This window comes from Pipistrellus hanaki (assembly GCF_964339955.1).
Source record: "Pipistrellus hanaki genome assembly, chromosome: 5".
Taxonomy (NCBI): Eukaryota; Metazoa; Chordata; class Mammalia; order Chiroptera; family Vespertilionidae; genus Pipistrellus; species Pipistrellus hanaki.
Genome location: NC_140507.1, coordinates 81,018,480 through 81,036,503, shown reverse-complemented (window position 1 = coordinate 81,036,503; position 18,024 = coordinate 81,018,480). Strand labels below are relative to the sequence as shown.

At 54.1% G+C, this 18,024-nt stretch overlaps 1 protein-coding gene across 2 annotated transcripts; it reads right to left on the bottom strand.

Annotated features, from left to right (window-relative positions):
• Positions 1-584: 584 nt before the first annotated feature.
• B3GNT3 (UDP-GlcNAc:betaGal beta-1,3-N-acetylglucosaminyltransferase 3) lies at positions 585-17,590 on the bottom strand. Of its 2 annotated transcripts, XM_084886509.1 has the most exons (3): positions 17,486-17,590; positions 5,002-5,629; positions 585-2,388 (listed from the first exon to the last, which is right to left on the bottom strand). In XM_084886509.1, exons 2-3 carry the CDS (start codon positions 5,584-5,586, stop codon positions 1,837-1,839), a joined length of 1,137 nt encoding a protein of 378 aa, XP_084742635.1. In that variant the 5' UTR covers positions 5,587-5,629; positions 17,486-17,590; the 3' UTR covers positions 585-1,836. The 2 variants fall into 2 exon arrangements, with proteins under 2 accessions (XP_084742635.1, XP_084742634.1); XM_084886508.1 differs by lacking the exon at positions 17,486-17,590 and having other exon boundaries at positions 5,002-5,707.
• Between the last annotated feature and the right edge of the window lie 434 nt (positions 17,591-18,024).

Genomic DNA, 18,024 nt, shown 5'->3' with positions numbered 1-18,024 from the left:
TCACAGGGGATTTTCATTGATCCAACTCTGACCATTCTTCTCACCTGCATCCTCCCTTCATCCTGAGATGGGGATCCAATGATGCGACCTCCTTGTTATAAGGTGGGTCTGTGTCTCTGGCCCTTCCCCTGGGCCCAGGAGTACAGGGGAAGGTGTGCAGCACACAGTAGGTGCGCGATAAACACTTAAAGGGAGAGGAGGCGGCAGGATGGAGGACAGCAGAGGGACAGTCCTCACGGGAGGAGAGAGGTCGGGTGGGATTGGGAAGGGGCCTTGCCAGAAGCAGGAGCCGGAGGTGGGCCCAGTGTCCCTTGCGGACAGGAGCAGACTCAAGCCTGCCTTTCTCTCCTGAGACTGCCACTGAGCCGGCAATGAGTCAGACGTGGGGCGTATAAGCTAGGGCTCCGGGAGCCAGGGTGGGTGTGTGAACAGGGATGAGGTAAAGGTCAAATCAGCATGACTGAGATTCCTGCAGGTGTATATTTCCTACTGGAAATGAGGTTTTTATAAATAAATGTAGATTGACCTGAGCTAAAACTTATAAACAACAACTACAACAACAACAACAACAAAAGACCCCAGGTCTTCACCAAACATTTTATTCCCTGAGGACCCACTCTCCAATCTGTGCTCTGCTGCCTGAGGTGCCCGCCACCAACCACCACCTGTGAGGCCCAAGACGCAGACATTTGTCAAGGCCAGCAGGATTGGGGTTCACCCGTTCGCTTAGACCTCCCTAATCAGACAGACACTCTGGGTTGGGGGGCCAGTCCTACGTCCCAAGAGCTCAGGGCCACTCCAGGATCTGAACCTCCTCCTTCTCAGGGCACTGGGGCGAGTGTCCGTGTGGCCTTGGGCCCAGGGAAGACCCCCCTGGTCCCAGTACTGTTTCCGGAGTTCTTGGGGATCCCAGGTGTGGGGCCTGGGGCCGGCCAGGTGGCCCAGACCGAGTTTTCATAGCCTGAGACAGACCGCAGCCTTCCTCCTCTGGCCAGTATTTCCACCACCAGAGCACCCGATTCCACAGGCAGGGAGGGGGCGGGCCCATTCGTGGCCGCCCTGACCCCTCCCACCATCTGAGGGTCCAAGGCCCTTCCTCCAGCTGGAAAATGCTTCTCCCTTCAGCTGCACGTGACCTTGGATATCAATTCCCAATTGGCAGTGAACCATGGCCCAACTCACCCACGATTAACCACTGCGGACTCACTACCAAGGAGAGGCTGGCACTCCATGACTGAGGTTGGGGCTGGGATGTGGGATTTTGACTCAAACGGGCTGGAAGCAGCAGCAGCAGCAGCAGGGACCCTGGCCAACGTGCCTCTGCCAGTAGCTGCCATGGAAAGAGACGGTCCCTCCAGTGAGAGTCTAGGAAGGACGATGAAGCTGGTCTAAGCAGTCCTGGGCGAGTTTTGAAGGACGTGTAGGAATTTGCCACAAACCTCTTCACCCATCAGCCCTGACCAGGGTGGCTCAGTGAGTTGAGCACTGTCCCATGTTCAGTTTGATTCCTGGTCAGGGCACACGCTGGGTTTCGGGCTCAATCCCTGGTGGGGGCACGCAGGAGCCAGCTAATCAATGTTTCTCTCTCTCTCCCTCCTTCTCCTTTTCTCTGTTTCTCCCCAAAATAAATAAAAATGTATATATATATATATATATATATATATATATATATATATATATATATATATAAGCAAACAAACAAAACTATTCACTGGTCAAACCCTTGCTGGTACTTCCCTATGGCCTGGGAGGACAAAGGTCTGCCTCTTCCCGGGAAGAGAATGGGACCCCCTCCTGGGGGGTGGGGCTGGGAGCCCGGGGCTGGGCCCTGACATCTCAGTAGACCCGCGTGCGCCGGCCGCAGGTGAGGTTGGGCTGGCTCAGCGCGTCCCACATGAGCCGCATCTCGTAGGGCAGGAAGCGGTGCACCAGCAGCAGCTCCCGGTAGAAGCAGGGGTCGAAGGAGGACAGGCGCTTGGAGGGCGCCCAGATGCCGGCCGTGCGGATGCCGCTGTGGGAGGCGGGCTGGAGGCCGGCGCGCTGCAGGCACATGCCCAGGAAGACGTCGTCGATGGGGAAGAGGTCCAGGGCGCGGGCGGCGCGGCGCAGGGCGGCGGCCGTGAAGCGGGACAGCAGGAAGCCGCCCCCGCCGCAGTATGGCGGGTAGCGCTCCTCCTGCGTCACCACCGTGGGCACGTAGTACTTGCTCCAGGAGACCCGGATGGGCCCCACGTTCCGGATCAGCTGCCCCACGAAGAGGTGGCGGTCGGGGTCGTGGCCCTGCAGGTAGGAGACCATGTTGTCCGTGTGTGCGAAGACGTCGTCGTCCCCGTTGAGGAGGAAGCTGGCGTTGGTGCACCGGGCCTCCTGCCACTGGAGGAAGAGCACCTGCAGGGGGCGGACGGGCGCGTGGGCCTCCGGGCTGGGACCGCCAGCCTCAGGTCCCGGATGTGTCCCCAGTCAACCCAGCCTGGGTTCAAGGTCCCCCCGCTCTCCATCCTGTGGGGTGACCTCAACAACCAACTGCTCTTCTCTGTGCCTCAGTTTCCTTTTCTTTTTAAAATATATTAATTTTTTTTGCCGAGACTGGTTTGGCTCAATGGATAGAGCGTCGGCTTGGGGACTGAAGGGACCCGGGTTCGATTCCAGTCAAGGGCATGTACCTTGGTTGCGGGCATATCCCCAGTGGGGGGTATGTAGGAGGCAGCTGATCGATGACTCTCTCTCATCGATGTTTCTAGCTCTCTATCTCTCTCCCTTCCTCTCTGTACAAAATCAATAAAATATATATTTTTTAAAAATAAAATAAAATATATTAATTTTTAAAAATATATATTTTATTGATTTTTTTACAGAGAGGAGGAGAGAGCGATAGAGAGCTAGAAACGTCAATGAGAGAGAAACATCGACCAGCTGTCTCTTGCACACCCCCTACTGGGGATGTGCCCACAACCAATGTACATGTCTTTGACCGGAATCGAACCTGGGGCCTTTCAGTCCGCAGACCGATGCTCTACCACTGAGCCAAACCGGTTTTGGCAATATATTAATTTTTTTACAGAGAGGAAGGGAGAGAGATAGAGCTAGTAACGTCGATGAGAGAGAAATATCGACCAGCTTCCTCCTGCACATCCCCCACTGGAGATGTTCCCGCAACCAATATACATGCCCTTACCAGAATCGAACCTGGGACCTTTCAGTCCGCAGACTGATGCTCTACCACTGAGCCAAACCAGTTTTGGCTGTGCCTCAGTTTCCAACTTTCCACTCAGGACCTGCCTGCAGGATGGCTAGGGATCCAGGGAGACGTTGTTTGCTAATAGCTCCAAGAAATGGTCCCATTTATGTTTATTGTTATTTCTTCCCACTCTGCCTGGTTGAGTGCAGCTGTTATATAACACCCATTGTGGGCTCCATGCCCCACAGGGGCCAGACTCATGTCTAAGCTCATGTTTACCATGCCCTTGGGTGTTCTGTGTTAAGAACGTGGCGTGTGGAGGGGTTCTGGGCCTGTTTGCTTTGGCTTCCGTTTCCTCCATCATGACCTTTGCAGCCTGCCAAGTGATGTCCTCAGGGCCTGTCCTGCTTTGAATGCCTAATGCAGCCACAAGAGGTAAATCTTCAATCCCATTCACAAATGAGGAAATGGAAGCTGTCCAGAGACAGCGCCTGGAGCAAGGTCACAGAACACAGAAGTAGCTCCTTGCAACCTTGGCCCAGACCTGTCTGTACCGACAGGAGCAGGAACCCCAGGGAGCAGAACCCCAGGGAGCAGGAACGCCAGGGAGCAGGAATGTCAGGGAGCAGGAACCCCAGGGAGCAGGAACCCCAGGGAGCAGGAACCCCAGGGAGCAGGAACCCCAGGGAGCAGGAATGTCAGGGAGCAGTAACGTCAGGGAGCAGGAACCCCAGGGAGCAGGAACCCCAGGGAGCAGGAACGCCAGGGAGCAGGGACCCGAGCTGGATCTCTGCTCAGCGTGCTGCCCCCCACCCCACCCTGGCTCAATCCTGCGAGCCTCCAACTCCTCCTCAGCACTGGGATTCTCTCCACCTGCCACGGGTTCTCGTCCATCAGAAATGTCCTTACTGCCCGGCCAGCGTGGCTCAGTTGGTTGGGCACTGCCCCATGCACCCAAAGGCTGCCAGTTCAGTTCCTGGTCAGGGCACATACTTGGGTTGTGGGTGTATCCCCGGTTGGGGAGTATACGAAAGGCAACCAATCAATTTTCTCTCTCCCTCCCTCCCTCTCTTCTCTCCAAGCATGTCCTCGGATGAGGATTTTTTTTTTTTTTTTTAAAGTCTTTATTGCCCTGACCGGTTTGGCTCAGTGGATAGAGCGTCAGCCTGTGGACTGAAAAGTCCTGAGTTCAGTTCCGGTCAAGGGCATGTACCTTGGTTGCGGGCACATCCCCAGTAGGGGGTGTGCAGGAGGCAGCTGGTCGATGTTCCTCTCTCATCGATGTTTCTAACTCTATCCCTCTCCCTTCCTCTCTGTAAAAAATAAAAATAAAATAATTTTTACAAAAAATCTTTATTGAGTACTCACTGCAGAGACTAGACCTCATGGGGAGACAGAACCAGATGGAATAAACAAGACGCGTTCTGTCCAGTACCCGCCGCCCCCCACACCAGCCCGGCACTGGCCAGGTGTCTAATCTCATCTCAGTAATCCTGACAGCAGCCCTCATGGGCGGGTGAGTCCAATTAATACCCCAACTTCCCGGATGAGGACACGGAGGCACAGAGAGGCGAACCATCATTAAGGACCACACAGAGCCTGGACTGAAGCCTGGGTCCTCAGGCCCCGATGGCCAGGCTAGTGACCCCTGGCCAGCCCAGCTTCCCCCTGCCTCCGGAGAGGAAATGGACCTCAGGGGCCAGGTAGACAGGAGAGGGGGGTAGGGTAGGGGGATGGGGACGGGCCTGCGGGTCCCCTCGGAGCCCTGGGAGGAGATGGTGGTGATCTGGGCAGGAGGGCCAGGGGACGCCCCGCCAGCCTACCTGCTTGAGCGTGAGGTTGAAGAAGGAGTCGTGGAAGTCCCACTGCAGGATGTCGCCGTGGACCCGGGCCTCCATGGCCAGCAGCTGGTTGACCTTGCGGGCCTCCCTGGGCTCGGCGGCGGTGCCCACCAGGAAGAGGCGGCGCAGCGGGGCGCCCCGCACCTCGCGCTCGCGGCCCCACGTGCGGCGCACCAGCTCGCGGCGCTCGTAGTTGCGGGGCGAGGACTTGATGACCAGCAGCAGGAAGGCGTGCGGCGCGCACTTGCCCGGCGGCGCGTCCTGCAGCAGCGGGAAGTCGCGGCAGTGCCGGTGCAGCAGGAAGTCCCGGATGTGCGGCGGCTGCCCGGGGAAGTCGGGCAGCTTGGCCATCGAGGCGTTGGCCCTGCAGGGCGCGGGCGGGGGCCGGCGCGGGGCGGGCGGAGGGCGCCAGGTCCCGGGCCCAGGGGTGCCCGGCGGCCCTGCCAGGCTCCCGCAGGGGCTGGGCGGCCCCGTGTGCCGACTGAGGAGGAGGAAGAGGAGCGAGAAGGTGCAGAGGACCACGGCCAGGACCGTCTCTGTCCGCAAGGACCGGAAACACCTCCTCATGGTCTCCAGGTTTGGGGTCGGTCCAGGGGGACCCACGGGGTGGCTCCTGGGGGAGAATACCATTCACAGAAGGTCCCGGATGGGCCAAGCGCCTTTCTTTCTTGAGACACCTGCGGGCCCCAGCACCTGGTGCAGGATACAGGTGCTCAGGTTAGGAAAATACTGAAATTCACCCCCATCGAGTCCCCCGCACCCCTTCTCCCCGAGCACCCCAACCCAGGTGGGCTCGGACAGTGGCCGGGGGTTCTATATTTACAAAGAAAACCGAGGCACCGGAATGCAAGGAGAGACCACCAGACTCAGCCTGCCCAGAACCCGCCCTCCGTGTCCTGCCTGGTCCTCCGCATGGCCCCGCCTCAGGGATGGCCCAGGAGCCACCCCATGGGGGGTGGGGCGGAGGGGGCCTGGGGGGCAGAGAACTCTATCAGCTGAGAGCTGTGGGGGTCCTTCTTGCTTCCCTTTCACCTGCCCCTCCAGAAAGCTCTGAGCCTGTTCTTCTTGATGAGAAGACCTCTGTATAACGGACCATTTCGGGCCAGCAGTGTCTGTTACAGCTGAAAGCCTATTATATACTAAAGTAGGTTTTCCCAAATGCATATGTTAAAAAGTTATTAGATCAGTTTATCTGTTTTTACTTATGTAGACACGTTTGTGTAATTAAGTATGTATGGCCCTGGCCGGTGGCTCAGTGGTTAGAGCACTGACCCGTGGACCTAAGGGATGCAGGTTGGATTCCTGGTCAAGGGTTTGTGCCTCAGTTGCTGGTTCCCACCTGGGGTAGGGGCTCATGCTGGAGGCAGCCAAGTGATGCATGTTGATGTTTCCCTCTCTCTTCTGCCTCCCTTCCTTCCATTCTCTCTAGAAACCAATGGAAAAAATGTCCTCGAGTGAGGATTTAAAAAAAAAAAATTAAGTAGTTATGAAAGTTTAATTTCACAGAAAGGTTTTTTTTATATGTACTGCTATAATTTTAATTTTTTAAAATTGATTTTTACAGAGAGGAAGGGAGAGGGAGAGTTAGAAACATCAATGAGAGAGAAACATCGATCAGCGGCCTCCTACACACCCTGAACTGGGGATGTGCTCGCATCCAAGGTACATGCCCTTGACCGGAATCGAACCTGGGACCCTTCAGTCTCCAGGCTGATGCTCTATCTACTGAGCCAAACCGGTTATGGCTGTAATTTTAAATTTATACTAAGAAGGTCCAGCAAATGCATGCACGCACCAGTCACGCAAGTAAACAGAAGTACACATGGCAGTTGAGCCAGTTGGCGTTAAAACTGCTGCAGAAAGTCATTTGCACATACAGGAACCAAATACCGCGCACTGCGGTGTGGCTCTGAACATGCTGGGGACCTTGTTTACGAGCGATGACTGTGCGATTTAAAAATGTAGACCGCCCTGGCCGGTTTGCTCTGTGGTTGGAACATCAATTGCAGACTGAAGGGTCTTCGGTTCAATTCCCGGTCAGGAGCATGTACCTTGGTTACAGGTTCCCCGGCCCTGGTGGGGGCACATACCGAAGGCAACGAATAGATGTGTCTCTCACATTGGTGTTTCTGTCTGTCTCTCTCCCCTCCTCCTCCCTCCCTTCCACTCTCTCTAGAAATCAGTGGAAACAATATTCTCGAGTGAGGATTAAAAGAATAATATGTGTATCTATCATAATAAAAGCATAATATGCTAATGAGACCAGACGTCCTTCTGGACATCCTTCCAGATGATTTTCCGGATTAAACCGGGGCTGCGAGGGAAGCCCGGGTCCCGGGAGCCAGAGGGAAACTGGTGCTGGCAGCTGAGGGAAGGAAGGCCTTCTCTTGCATGAATTTAGTGCACCGGGCCTCTAGTATATATGTAATATATATGTAATTATGGTTGTAGATCTGTAATAGTCATTTATGTTGGTGAAATTACTACAGTGTTCTTTCCCAACATATGGCCTATTTGCTAAAAATAACAATGAACTGCCCTGCTGGTGTGGCTCAGTGATTGAGCATCGACCTAGATCCAGGAGGTCAGGGTTCAATTTCTGGTCAGGTCACATGCCTGGGTTGTGGGCTCGATTCCCAGTTTGGGGGGAGCAGGGGCAGCCGATCAATGATTCTCTCTCATCACTGACATTTGTATCTCTCTCTCCCTATCCCTTCTTCTCTGAAATCAATAAAATAAAATTAAAAAAAGCACAGCCCTCGGTGGTTTGGGTCAGTGGGTAGAGAGCATTGGCCTGTGGACTTCCAGCCAAGGGCACAGCCCGGGTTGTGGGCTTGGTCCCCAGTAGGGGGCATGCAGGAGGCACCCAATCAGTGATTCTCTCATCATTGATGTTTCTATTTCTCTCTCCCTCTCCCTTCCTCTCTGAAATAAAAAATATATGTATATAAAGAAAACACACACAAAAAGTAACCTGCTAGTTATGAGTAAATGTTGGTTAAAATCATTTTTAAATTAAAAGTGTGTTAAGTTTCACATATAACATACAGACTGGACGTTTTTCCATTAAATTTGAAGTCCATTAAATCGAGGCCTGCAACATCGAGGGTTTACTGTCTTTTTAATGACCCTTTGACCCCTCAGTGTACAAATAAAGCTATCTTCTTTGGCAAACTCTCATTCCTCCTTTAAAATTCATCACAAACAGTTCATTTTCTCTGAAGCTCTCTCTGACCCCTCAGAAAGAATCCTGGTTCCCTGTTGGTACTTTAGCCCAGTCTCTTGCTCTGGCTCAGTCCTGATGCCATGGGGGTGTCTGTCTGGCTTTGTCTTCCCAACACCGGGGGGTCCTTGTATCACCCAGCAGGGGGCAGACACATGGGGGAAGCACGGAGTGTTTGAATGAATAAATTTATGAATGAAAGGAAATTCATTACATTTCTCTCTGGAAAACTCTTATTCAAACTTCAAAACCCCAGCTGTAATGTCTCCTCCCCCTGGTTGCTTTTCCTCCCCATATCACGCTGTAACAAGATGTCTGCGCCCACAGTGGCGGCAGGGATTCCATAACACAAGATGGCTGCTCCCATAGCAGAGGCTGAGTTCCATAAGGAGCAATCAGCAGGGACCTGAGGCTGTGCCTCCTGCCTGGTGGGGCTTGACAGGGGACCTCAGGTTGTACCCCCTCCCCGTAGGACTTGACGGGGGACCTCAGGCCACGTCCCCTGGCCCAGGCCAGGGGAACTGAGGTCGCACCCCCCACATGGCAGAGCCAATGGGGGTGGGGCTGGCCGGGGCTGGATCTAGCCCAATGGGGGTGGGGTCAGCAGGGTCTAGGTCTCACCCGATTTTGAGGTGCACGTGGGTGGGCGGGGACTTGACTCTGGTTCCCGTGGTGCACCCCAGACTCTGACAGGAGGAAGATTTTCATATACATTTTACTAATTTTCTTTAATCTCTGACACTTCTATTATAGAGAAAGGGCAAATTAGCAATATTAAAATATTTCCTCTAATTAGTTCCTTTTTAATGTGCCCTCAGGGACGCCTGGCAATGCCTGGAGACAGTTTTGGTTATCATGGCGTGGGTGGGGGGAGGGTGGGAGGCCAGGGATGCTGCTTCACATGATGCGGCCCCACTACCTACAAGCCCCGAATGTCAGCACTGCAGCATTGAGCAACCCTGGTCTAAGCCAACAGAAACCAGAATGGAGAACTCCAGATGAAGGATGGTCAGAAAAGGAGAATTAGGGAGTGAGCCAAGAATCTTAATATAGGTTTATGTAAACGCACCATAGGGAATGGAATATGTATGAGATTCACTACTGCTTATTTATGCATTCCTTATATATTTTTAAATTAAAAAAAAATCAGCCCTAGCCAGTTTGGCTCAGTGGATAAAGCATCGGCCTGTGGACTAAAGGGTCCTGGGTTCGATTCTGGCCAAGAGCACGTGCCCGGTTGCAGGCTCGATGATCCCCAGTAGGGAATGTGCAGGAGGCAACTGATCAATGATTCTCTCTCGTCATTGATGTTTCTCTCTCTCTTTCGCTCGTCCTTTGTCTCTGAAATCAATAAAGAAATATAGGTAATGAATAAATAAATAAATAAATGAATAAATAAATAAATCAAACCTAAATGGCCAGGGATCAGTTCACTGGGAATGCATTCTGTAAGTTCTAGAAGGGCGTCTTAACAAAGGAAGACATCTCTGCAAATACGAATAGTTACAACTTGGCCAAACCTGAGGGCTGGGGAGGGGAAAGGCCTGAGAGGAGGCAGAACAATTATGTAACGGCTCCTATGACTGGGGTCAGAGTCAGGGCAAAACAGAACCTCTCGGGGTGGCCACTGAGTTAATTAATTCCATTAATGCCTGTTCCTTTCCTTGCATTCTTTTTTCTTTCTTTGCCAGAACTCTTTGCATATGGAACACCCTTTGTTGGCTATCTGCAGTCTCAACTTTTTCTCACCTTGTCTACCTATTCTTTCCCTAAATGGAGGAATCCCAGGGCTATTTCGCCCTGCAGGCCCCAGGAGGATCCTGATGGAGTTAAGAACCTGTCAGAGGCTTGCTTCTCCTCCCCTTGCACTAGACTTCCATTAATGCATCCAAGATCTGCTTCCCTCTTCCATCCACCAAGGGCCTCTGCTAACTCATGGTCTCTCTTATTTTTTATTTTTTAAAATATATTTCATTGATTTTTTTTACAGAGAGCAAGGGAGAGGGGTAGAGTTAGAAACATCGATCAGCTGCCTCCTGCACATCCTACTGGGGATGTGCCTGCAACCAAGATACATGCCCTTGACTGGAATCGAACCTAGGACTCTTCAGTCCGCAGGCCGACGTCCTATCCACAGAGCCAAACCGGGCCAGGGCTAACTCATGGTCTCTTAAAACCTGTTAACTGAGCAGGACCTATAAATACGTCAAACGTAAACAATATCGGGAATGGGTAGGACGTATGAATACGTCCTTGAAATATATGTTGCGCCCCGAGAGGGACGGTATATATTTTTTATAATCTTTTTAAAAAATATTTTATTGATTTTTTACAGAGAGGAAGGAAAGGGGAGGGATAGAGAGTTAGAAATATCGATGAGATGAGAGAGAAACATCGATCAGCTGCCTCTTGCACACCCCCCATTGGGGATGTGCCGGAAACTAAGGTACATGCCCTTGACCGGAATCGAACCCGGGACCTTTAGGTCCGAAGGCCGACGCTCTATCCACTGAGCCAAACCGGTTTTGGCTATTTTTTGTAATCTTTATCATTGTTTGTAAAATTTATAATTTTTTAATTCGATGTGTCCATTTTTTTTGGTCTGTATTCTTTTCTATTTTTTTTGTAATTTTGTATTTTCCTTTGTGCTTTATATATATAAATAAACATATATATATATATATATATATATATATATATATATATATTTCATTTATTTTCATTAAGTATAAATTCAAAAAAATAATATGAAATTACATCCTCCGGGCGTGACGAACTGACACGTCCTAGTGAAAGAGTACACGCCCATTACGGGTTGCGTCATTAAAAAGGGAACTCCCCGGTTAACAGGCTAAAACATCAATCAAGAAATGTTGCCAACCTCACACTACGGCACGTCTAGGTTGGCTTGAGAAAGAACCCCGGGGGCTCCCCTTCAGGAGGCCTGAGGGCACTGAGGGTTCGCTGGCCCCGTGAACCTTGCCCGGTGCCTCTGTGGGCTGTGCCCCAGGTAGGCACCAACCTGTCCTCGAGGGTCTCCCTGTCTGAGGGGCTGGGACCCCACACCTGCCGTGGGAGACCTTGGGGTTCGAGGCTTGGCTTAACCAAGGAAGGGATGACGCTTGGCATTACTTCTTGCCACGAGAAGCTCCTCTCAGGCTTGGGTTCGAGTCCCTGACCCCCACCCGAGATCCCGCTGTCCACCCTCTCCAGGTCTCATTGTAAAACAGAACGACTAGCATTGCTGAGGCCCAAACAGCTGTTGAGTCTGAAGTTCACAGGGTCTGAAGGACTCTGGGGGAAGCCTGCACCCCCACTTTATAAATGGGGAAATGACTCTGGGGGTTGTCCCCCGTGCATGCTTCACATTACCACAGAAAGAACACATTTTGTCTCCTGGTACTTCAGCCCTAAGAGTCTCAGCAGCTCTTATCCCAAATCAACACATATGAAAATCACTCATTTACTTAACAAATAGGATCTGAGGGACCCAAGAAGCCTGAACCCTGAGCCTGGCCACTGGGAAACCCCTAATTTAGGGGAGATAAATCCAGACACCCGTGGGATCAGGGCTGGCCAGAAGAAGGCGCCAGGATATTGAAGCTGAGGCTTTGAAGGATGCAGAGGAGCTCACCAAGGGCGTGGGAAACAAGGCGTACATACCCGAGGAGCTGCAAACAGTGTATTTTGCTGAAGAGTAGAATTTGGAGAGGGGGTGATTTCTGTGGCCAGACCCTGTAAAGACCTTGAATGCCATGCCGAGATGCGGGACTGTCTCCTGGGGGCGAGGGGGACCCCGGAGGGTGTGTGCGCAGAAAAGCCAGGTAGACTCCTTGTTGTGTGGCGCCTCTCTGCGCGGGGTTGACCTTGGCGAGTTGCTCAGCCTCAGGCGCCTGTTTCCCCACGAGGACTTGGGCGGGCGTGGCTGGGACAGGCCATCCCTCTGGGCCATTTGTCCTCAATGCGCCCCTAGGATTTCACCATTACCCAGACCCACTTCCTCCAACAAAACGGCCATGTTTTCAATGGCCTAGAACAGCGTTTTTCAACCGATGTTGCCTGGTGTGCCGTAGGTGCAGACAAGACAAGAATTTTATAATTTTTATAATTTTATAATTTTTCACTATTTTGTTTACTTAATATTTCATAATAAAGTAATTATAAAATACTTTCTTTGTGTTTATTTGATTCCTATTCAAGAGAATTACTTTATATATAGTCAATATAGGCACAGAGTTAAATTTTTTAACATTTTCTAATGGTGGTGTGCCTCGTGATTTTTTTCATGAAACAAGTGTGCCTTTGCCCAAAAAAAGTTGAAAAACACTGGCCTAGAACCTCCTGGCTGTATCTGCCAAGGGTGGGTCCCCTCAGGACCCGCCTCTCCTGAGTCCCCCCCTCCCCCAGGAACTCCGCTGCCTCTCACTTGGTCCAGCCACACTAACCTACTAACCTACTCCCCGTTCCTTAACCCTCCAGGCCCAGCCCTTTGCCCTGCCATTCCCAGGAAGCCCTGCCCTGCTCTTCCCCACGATCTTCGGACTCAGCCCTACGTCACCTGCAGAGAGGCTGACACAGCAAAAACGCCGGCTCCGGCTCTGCTCCTCTCTGCAGCTCCCACCTCACCACTGCCGGACAAGTCTGCTCACTCCGCTCCTGGCCATCTCCCCCACCAGGCTGGACCCCAGAGGTGGGCCTGGGGTCTTATCGCAACAGCTGTACCCCCACCTGCTGCCCACTGGGGTTTGTTGCCAGAGGTAAAGATATGAATGACCCACAGGTTAGCCGTTTCCATGGGCCTCACTTCCACCTAGTTCCACCGAAGGGGGCAGCTGCCATGGGGGTGGGAGGGGGTGGCCTTGAAGAATGCGTTGGATTCAGGGGGGGCAGGACCAAGAGGCACTAAGTCTCCCGCACTCTAAACATCCCTGATGTGCTAATGAGCCCCACATCCACAACACTGAAGCGTTCAGGATGTTTTTAATGAGCAAGAAGTGCTGATTGGCACTAACTGGTTTGGCTCAGTGGATAGAGTGTCAGCCTGCGGGCTCAGGGGTCCCGGGTTCGATTCTGGTCAAGGGCATTTGCCTTGGTTGTGGGCACATCCCCAATGGGGTGTTGCAGGAGGCAGCTGATCGGTGTTTTTCTCTCATCAATGTTTCTAACTCTCTATCCCTCTCCCTCTCTGTAAAAGGTCGATAAAATATATTTAGAAAAAAAAGAAAAAAGAAGTGCTGATTGTTAGGGAAGTGCTGAACATGAATGAATCGCTAAATATGCAGGAGGCACCCAGGATGTACAATACACAACACAGTCGAAAAGCAACAATTAATAGTTGCAAGGCACATTCAGGATACACCAATTAATATTAATACTGTCACAATGCATTGGGACAAGCCACTAAACAGTCCTGAGGCACCAATACAGACAGCCACTAAATATTCATGACTCATTGCATTTACACCATACTAAATATTAATGACTTTATGAATATTAATCATGCACTAGGTACAGAGAAAGAACTGACATGAGAGTCCCTATTGGTGACAGTGCTCTGGCCACACATCTTCTGTCTACACCCTCAGAAAACAGCCTCAGCCTGGTACGGCTTCCAGCATGTGAGGCTCCCGGCAACTCTGTCCTCACCTTGTTATTTCTTTCTTTGGTCAATCCTCACCCCAGGGCACTTTCCCATTGATTTTTAAAGAGTGGAAGGGAGAGGGAGAGCCAGAGAGAAACATCAATGTGAGCGAGACACATCAACTGGTTGCCTCCTGCACATTCCCCGACCAGGTCCAGGATGGAGCCCTTGACTGGAATCGAACCTGGGACCCTTCAGTCCAAAGGCCCAAGCTCCATCCACTGAGCCAAACCAGCTAGGGCTCCTCACCTTGTCGTCATCGCTGATGTCTGGGGGAGGCCAGAAAGGCAGGGCAGCGAGGATGCGTGGGGTGTGTGTGAAAGACACCAGGCGGCAAGGACCCCAGCGCTCACACCTCGGGGCCTGGACCTGCTACTCAAGACCATGCGGCCTGCCTGACACTGACTTGGAGGCCTCAAGGTGACCTCCATGAGATGCTCCCACTTTCCAAAGGAGGAAGCCAAGGCTCGGAGGTGCCCATCAGACATGTGCCTATCCCCCGCCCCCCCAGCTCCAGCTCCAGGGACCCACAGGCCTGAGCGCCTCCAGCTTCCACCAGGAAAACAGCAGCTCCGCCCTCCTGTCCCGCCGCTGGGAAGCCGATAGGGCCGATGCCCTTGAAGCAGCCCCGGGGCCCCTGGGAAGGACGTCCTGGGACCCTGGGCTTTGGAGTCCTCGCCTGCAGTGGTGGATGGTGTCAGCTGCCAGCTCCTGACTGGCCCCCAGCAGGGGCTGTCAGCCTCCTGTGGGGTCATCGCTCCTGCACTGTCACCCACAGCCCCCTGGATGGGGGCGCGGGACATTCCTGGGCTGCTGAGAAGAGCGGTTAAGGGTGGGAGTGACAGAAGCATCTGGAAGAACCCTACTTGTGTGCATAATGACCTCTGTCCTGGGAAAGGCTGGAGGACCAAGCCGGGGCCTTTACCCCAAGTCATTCACCTATGAAATGGCAACAATGACAACATCATCGTCAGCCACCACGATCATGTGTACAGGCGTGACTGCTCTGAGCTGCCGGTCTGGTCTAGGTTCTGGGCACACAGACAACCCGACAGAGACGCGGTGAACAAGACAATGTTCTGGGGACTCAAGAATGAGCCATAACTGTTTGGCTCAGTGGATAGAGCATCGGCCTGCAGACTGAAGGGTCCCAGGTTCGATTCCGGTCAAGGGCATGTACCTTGGTTGTGGGCACATCCCCAGTAGGGGGTGTGCAAGAAGCAGCTGATCAATGTTTCTCTCTCATCGATGTTTCTAACTTCTATCTCTCTCCCTTCCTCTCTGTACAAAATCAATAAATATATATTAAAGAGAGAGAGAAGAGAGAGAGAGAGAGAGAGAGAGAGAGAGAGAGAGAGAGAGAGAGAGAGAGAGAATCGGGGCACTGGCAGAGGAGGGTGTAACCCCTGGCCTGTGGATGAGTCCCTGTGACCCGCCCTGAGCCATCTAGCGGCCCCTGGGTTCCAGTTTCCAGGTGAGTGAACCGGGCACAGAGAGGGCGCCCACCGACCAGAGGTCACACAGCCCACCGAGGCTGCGCGGGCGGGTAGGCTTTGGACTCTGGCCTGTGAATCTGAGGGTGACCCCTCACCGTTTTTTTATCGGCTTGGCCTCTAGTGGTGACAGGCTGGTCCCTATTTACAAGGAGCATGAGTGGCTTTTGTAAACAGAAAAGGAAAAAAAGAAAAAAGAAAAGAAAGAAGAAAAACCCCAGTAAAGACGATTCTTGAGGAAGGTGTGCTCCGCAGACTCCGATTTGGCAGAACCATGTGTGCAGGCGGATTCACGCAAACACACACTTCCACACGGAGGAGCACCTGGGACAGGAAGAGGGTGGCCCGCACCCTTTAGAGCACATGTGTCAAACACAAGGCCCGCGGGCCAAATCCAGCCTGCCAGGCCTTGCAATGTGGCCCACACCGCGCTGTCATCACTGCACTCCGCTGTCAGTTTATGACATTGTCAGTTTATGACTGTTCAGTAAACCATTCGGCCCGCGATTTAGGCTGGATTTTAGATTTTGGCCCCTTCTCTGATTGAGTTCGACACCCCTACTTTAGAGGGACCTTTGTATCCTCTGATTCTAGTCCCAGTGACTCACTGCCGCGCGGGTCCTCCCCTAGAGCAAACCCTCCTGGGAGGAGGCCAGAGGCCCGGGCCGGCGGAGGTGCGTGACAAAACGCAGCCCTGCCCGGGCGGGGCCTCACCGGGCTCCGGGCCCGTTTCCCAGCTGGGGACACTGGACCTCAGGGGCCCTTCCTGGGGAGCCTCCGGAAGGGCCCCCACACCTCCGTGTGGGTCAGGACCCTCCGCTCGGCCCTGTGCTTGGAGCCCTGCAGGCTTCCCACTATCTCGTCACCCAGAGATCCACGTCACGGACGAGGACACAGCAAGCAGCCCGGTCAGGACCGGAGGTAACACACCTGGCCTTGGTGCGGCCTCTCGCCATGTGCTCACATATGCTCACGCCTACTCGGAAAGGTAAGAACAGGGCAGAGGTCGGCAAACTCATCCGTCCACAGAGCCAAATACCAACAGGACGACGACTGAAGTTCCTTTGGAGAGCCAAACTTTTTAAACGTAAACTTCTTCTAACGCCACTTCTTCAACATAGACTCGCCCAGGCCGTGGTACTTTGTGAAAGAGCCGCATTCAAGGGGCCCAAGAGCCGCACGGGGCTCGCGAGCTGCCATTTGCCGACCACGAATTAGGGAAACTGGGGCCAGAGAGGTCAACCCTGCCTTATAACCACCACCTGATGGGACCTCCTTTCGTTTGCTGTGAGGTGGTGAGCTCCTCATCACGGGGAGCAATCAAGCTCAGCCAGACTCTCATCTGGGGATGACTACGGCATCCTTCCTGGTTCACGGGGCGGGGGTGGGGGGGGGCAGTATAAGGGGGGAAGAGTGGGGGCACGTTGCTCGCTGCTCCACTCTGGGCTTTAGATGCGATGCAGGAAGTCCCCCAGGGTGAGACGCACCCTAATCATAAAGCCTCTGCCTGCTGAACACCTGCACCGGGGAAGTCCCCACTGGGGTCCTCCGGTCTAAATGGGGCCCCGGGCCCGGGAGCAATGGGAGGCTGGGGCTGGGCGGCACTTTCTTCCAGGACCAGTAATAAACCCCACCTGGGCCCCAGATGCTCTCCGGGCCCAGCCCTCCCCATCAGTGCCCCCAACAATCCAAACAACGAGAACACAGGAACAGGAACGCCCTGAGCCTACAGAGCCCCCCACCCCGCTCAGGTTCGCCCTGTCCCGGAGCAGGGCCGGTGGGGGCCGGGGTCCAGGGCCACCTCCCTGTCCACGGGGCCGCGAGGGCCAGGGATGCGGAGCCCCAGGCGGCCTGGTCCCCGCTCCCCCTGCTGGGGAGACCTCCTGCCCAGCCAGGCCTGAGTGAGCCCTGGAAAAGCGGGGTCACATTGGGGATGAGTGAGGACTGGGGGGGACGGGGTGGGGGGCGGTGAGAGGGTAAGGGGTGAGCTCCAGGATCTTCGCACGGTCAGCGGCGCGGAGATCTGACCCACCACCTGCCCGAGTCCCTCCGGTGTCCCACGTCCTCCCTCCACCGCGGGGACCCCCAGTTCCCCGGGGACCCCAGCACTCACCCCAGACCGGGGCCAGCCTCCGAGCCCGGTCCTCTCCGCTCCTCTCCCTCCGCTCCTCTCCGCAGCGGACTGAGAGGAAGAGTTCCACCTGGGCGTGCGCTCCGGGCCTTGCTCCTCCCGCCGCACATCCCTTCCCGACCCCGGCCCCGCCCCCGCCCCTGGCCCCCGCCCCTGGCCCCCAGCTGGGCCGAGTTTCCTGGTGGCTCCAGTCGAGATTGCCCCGCCGCCCCGCCTTCTTCCCGCCCGGCCCCGCCCTTCCCTCCCGGCCTCCCCGCCCCCCAGTCCGGCCGGAGCCCCGCCCGCGGCAGGTGGTGAGCTCCGGCCGCCGCTGTGTGCAAGCCGTGCCTCCCGGGGGCGCCCGGCGCCGGTCCCGCAGGTGCTCCGGGAAGACAGGGCTGAAAAGGGGGCCGGAGGCGGCGGGAACCCAGGGTTCTCCAGGTCTCGGGAAGCGGTTGGAAAGTTGTGGCCCCTAAAAACGGAGATCCCCCCTCTCCCGCCCAAGACAGCATTCAGAAAGATAACGGAAGTTGCAAGC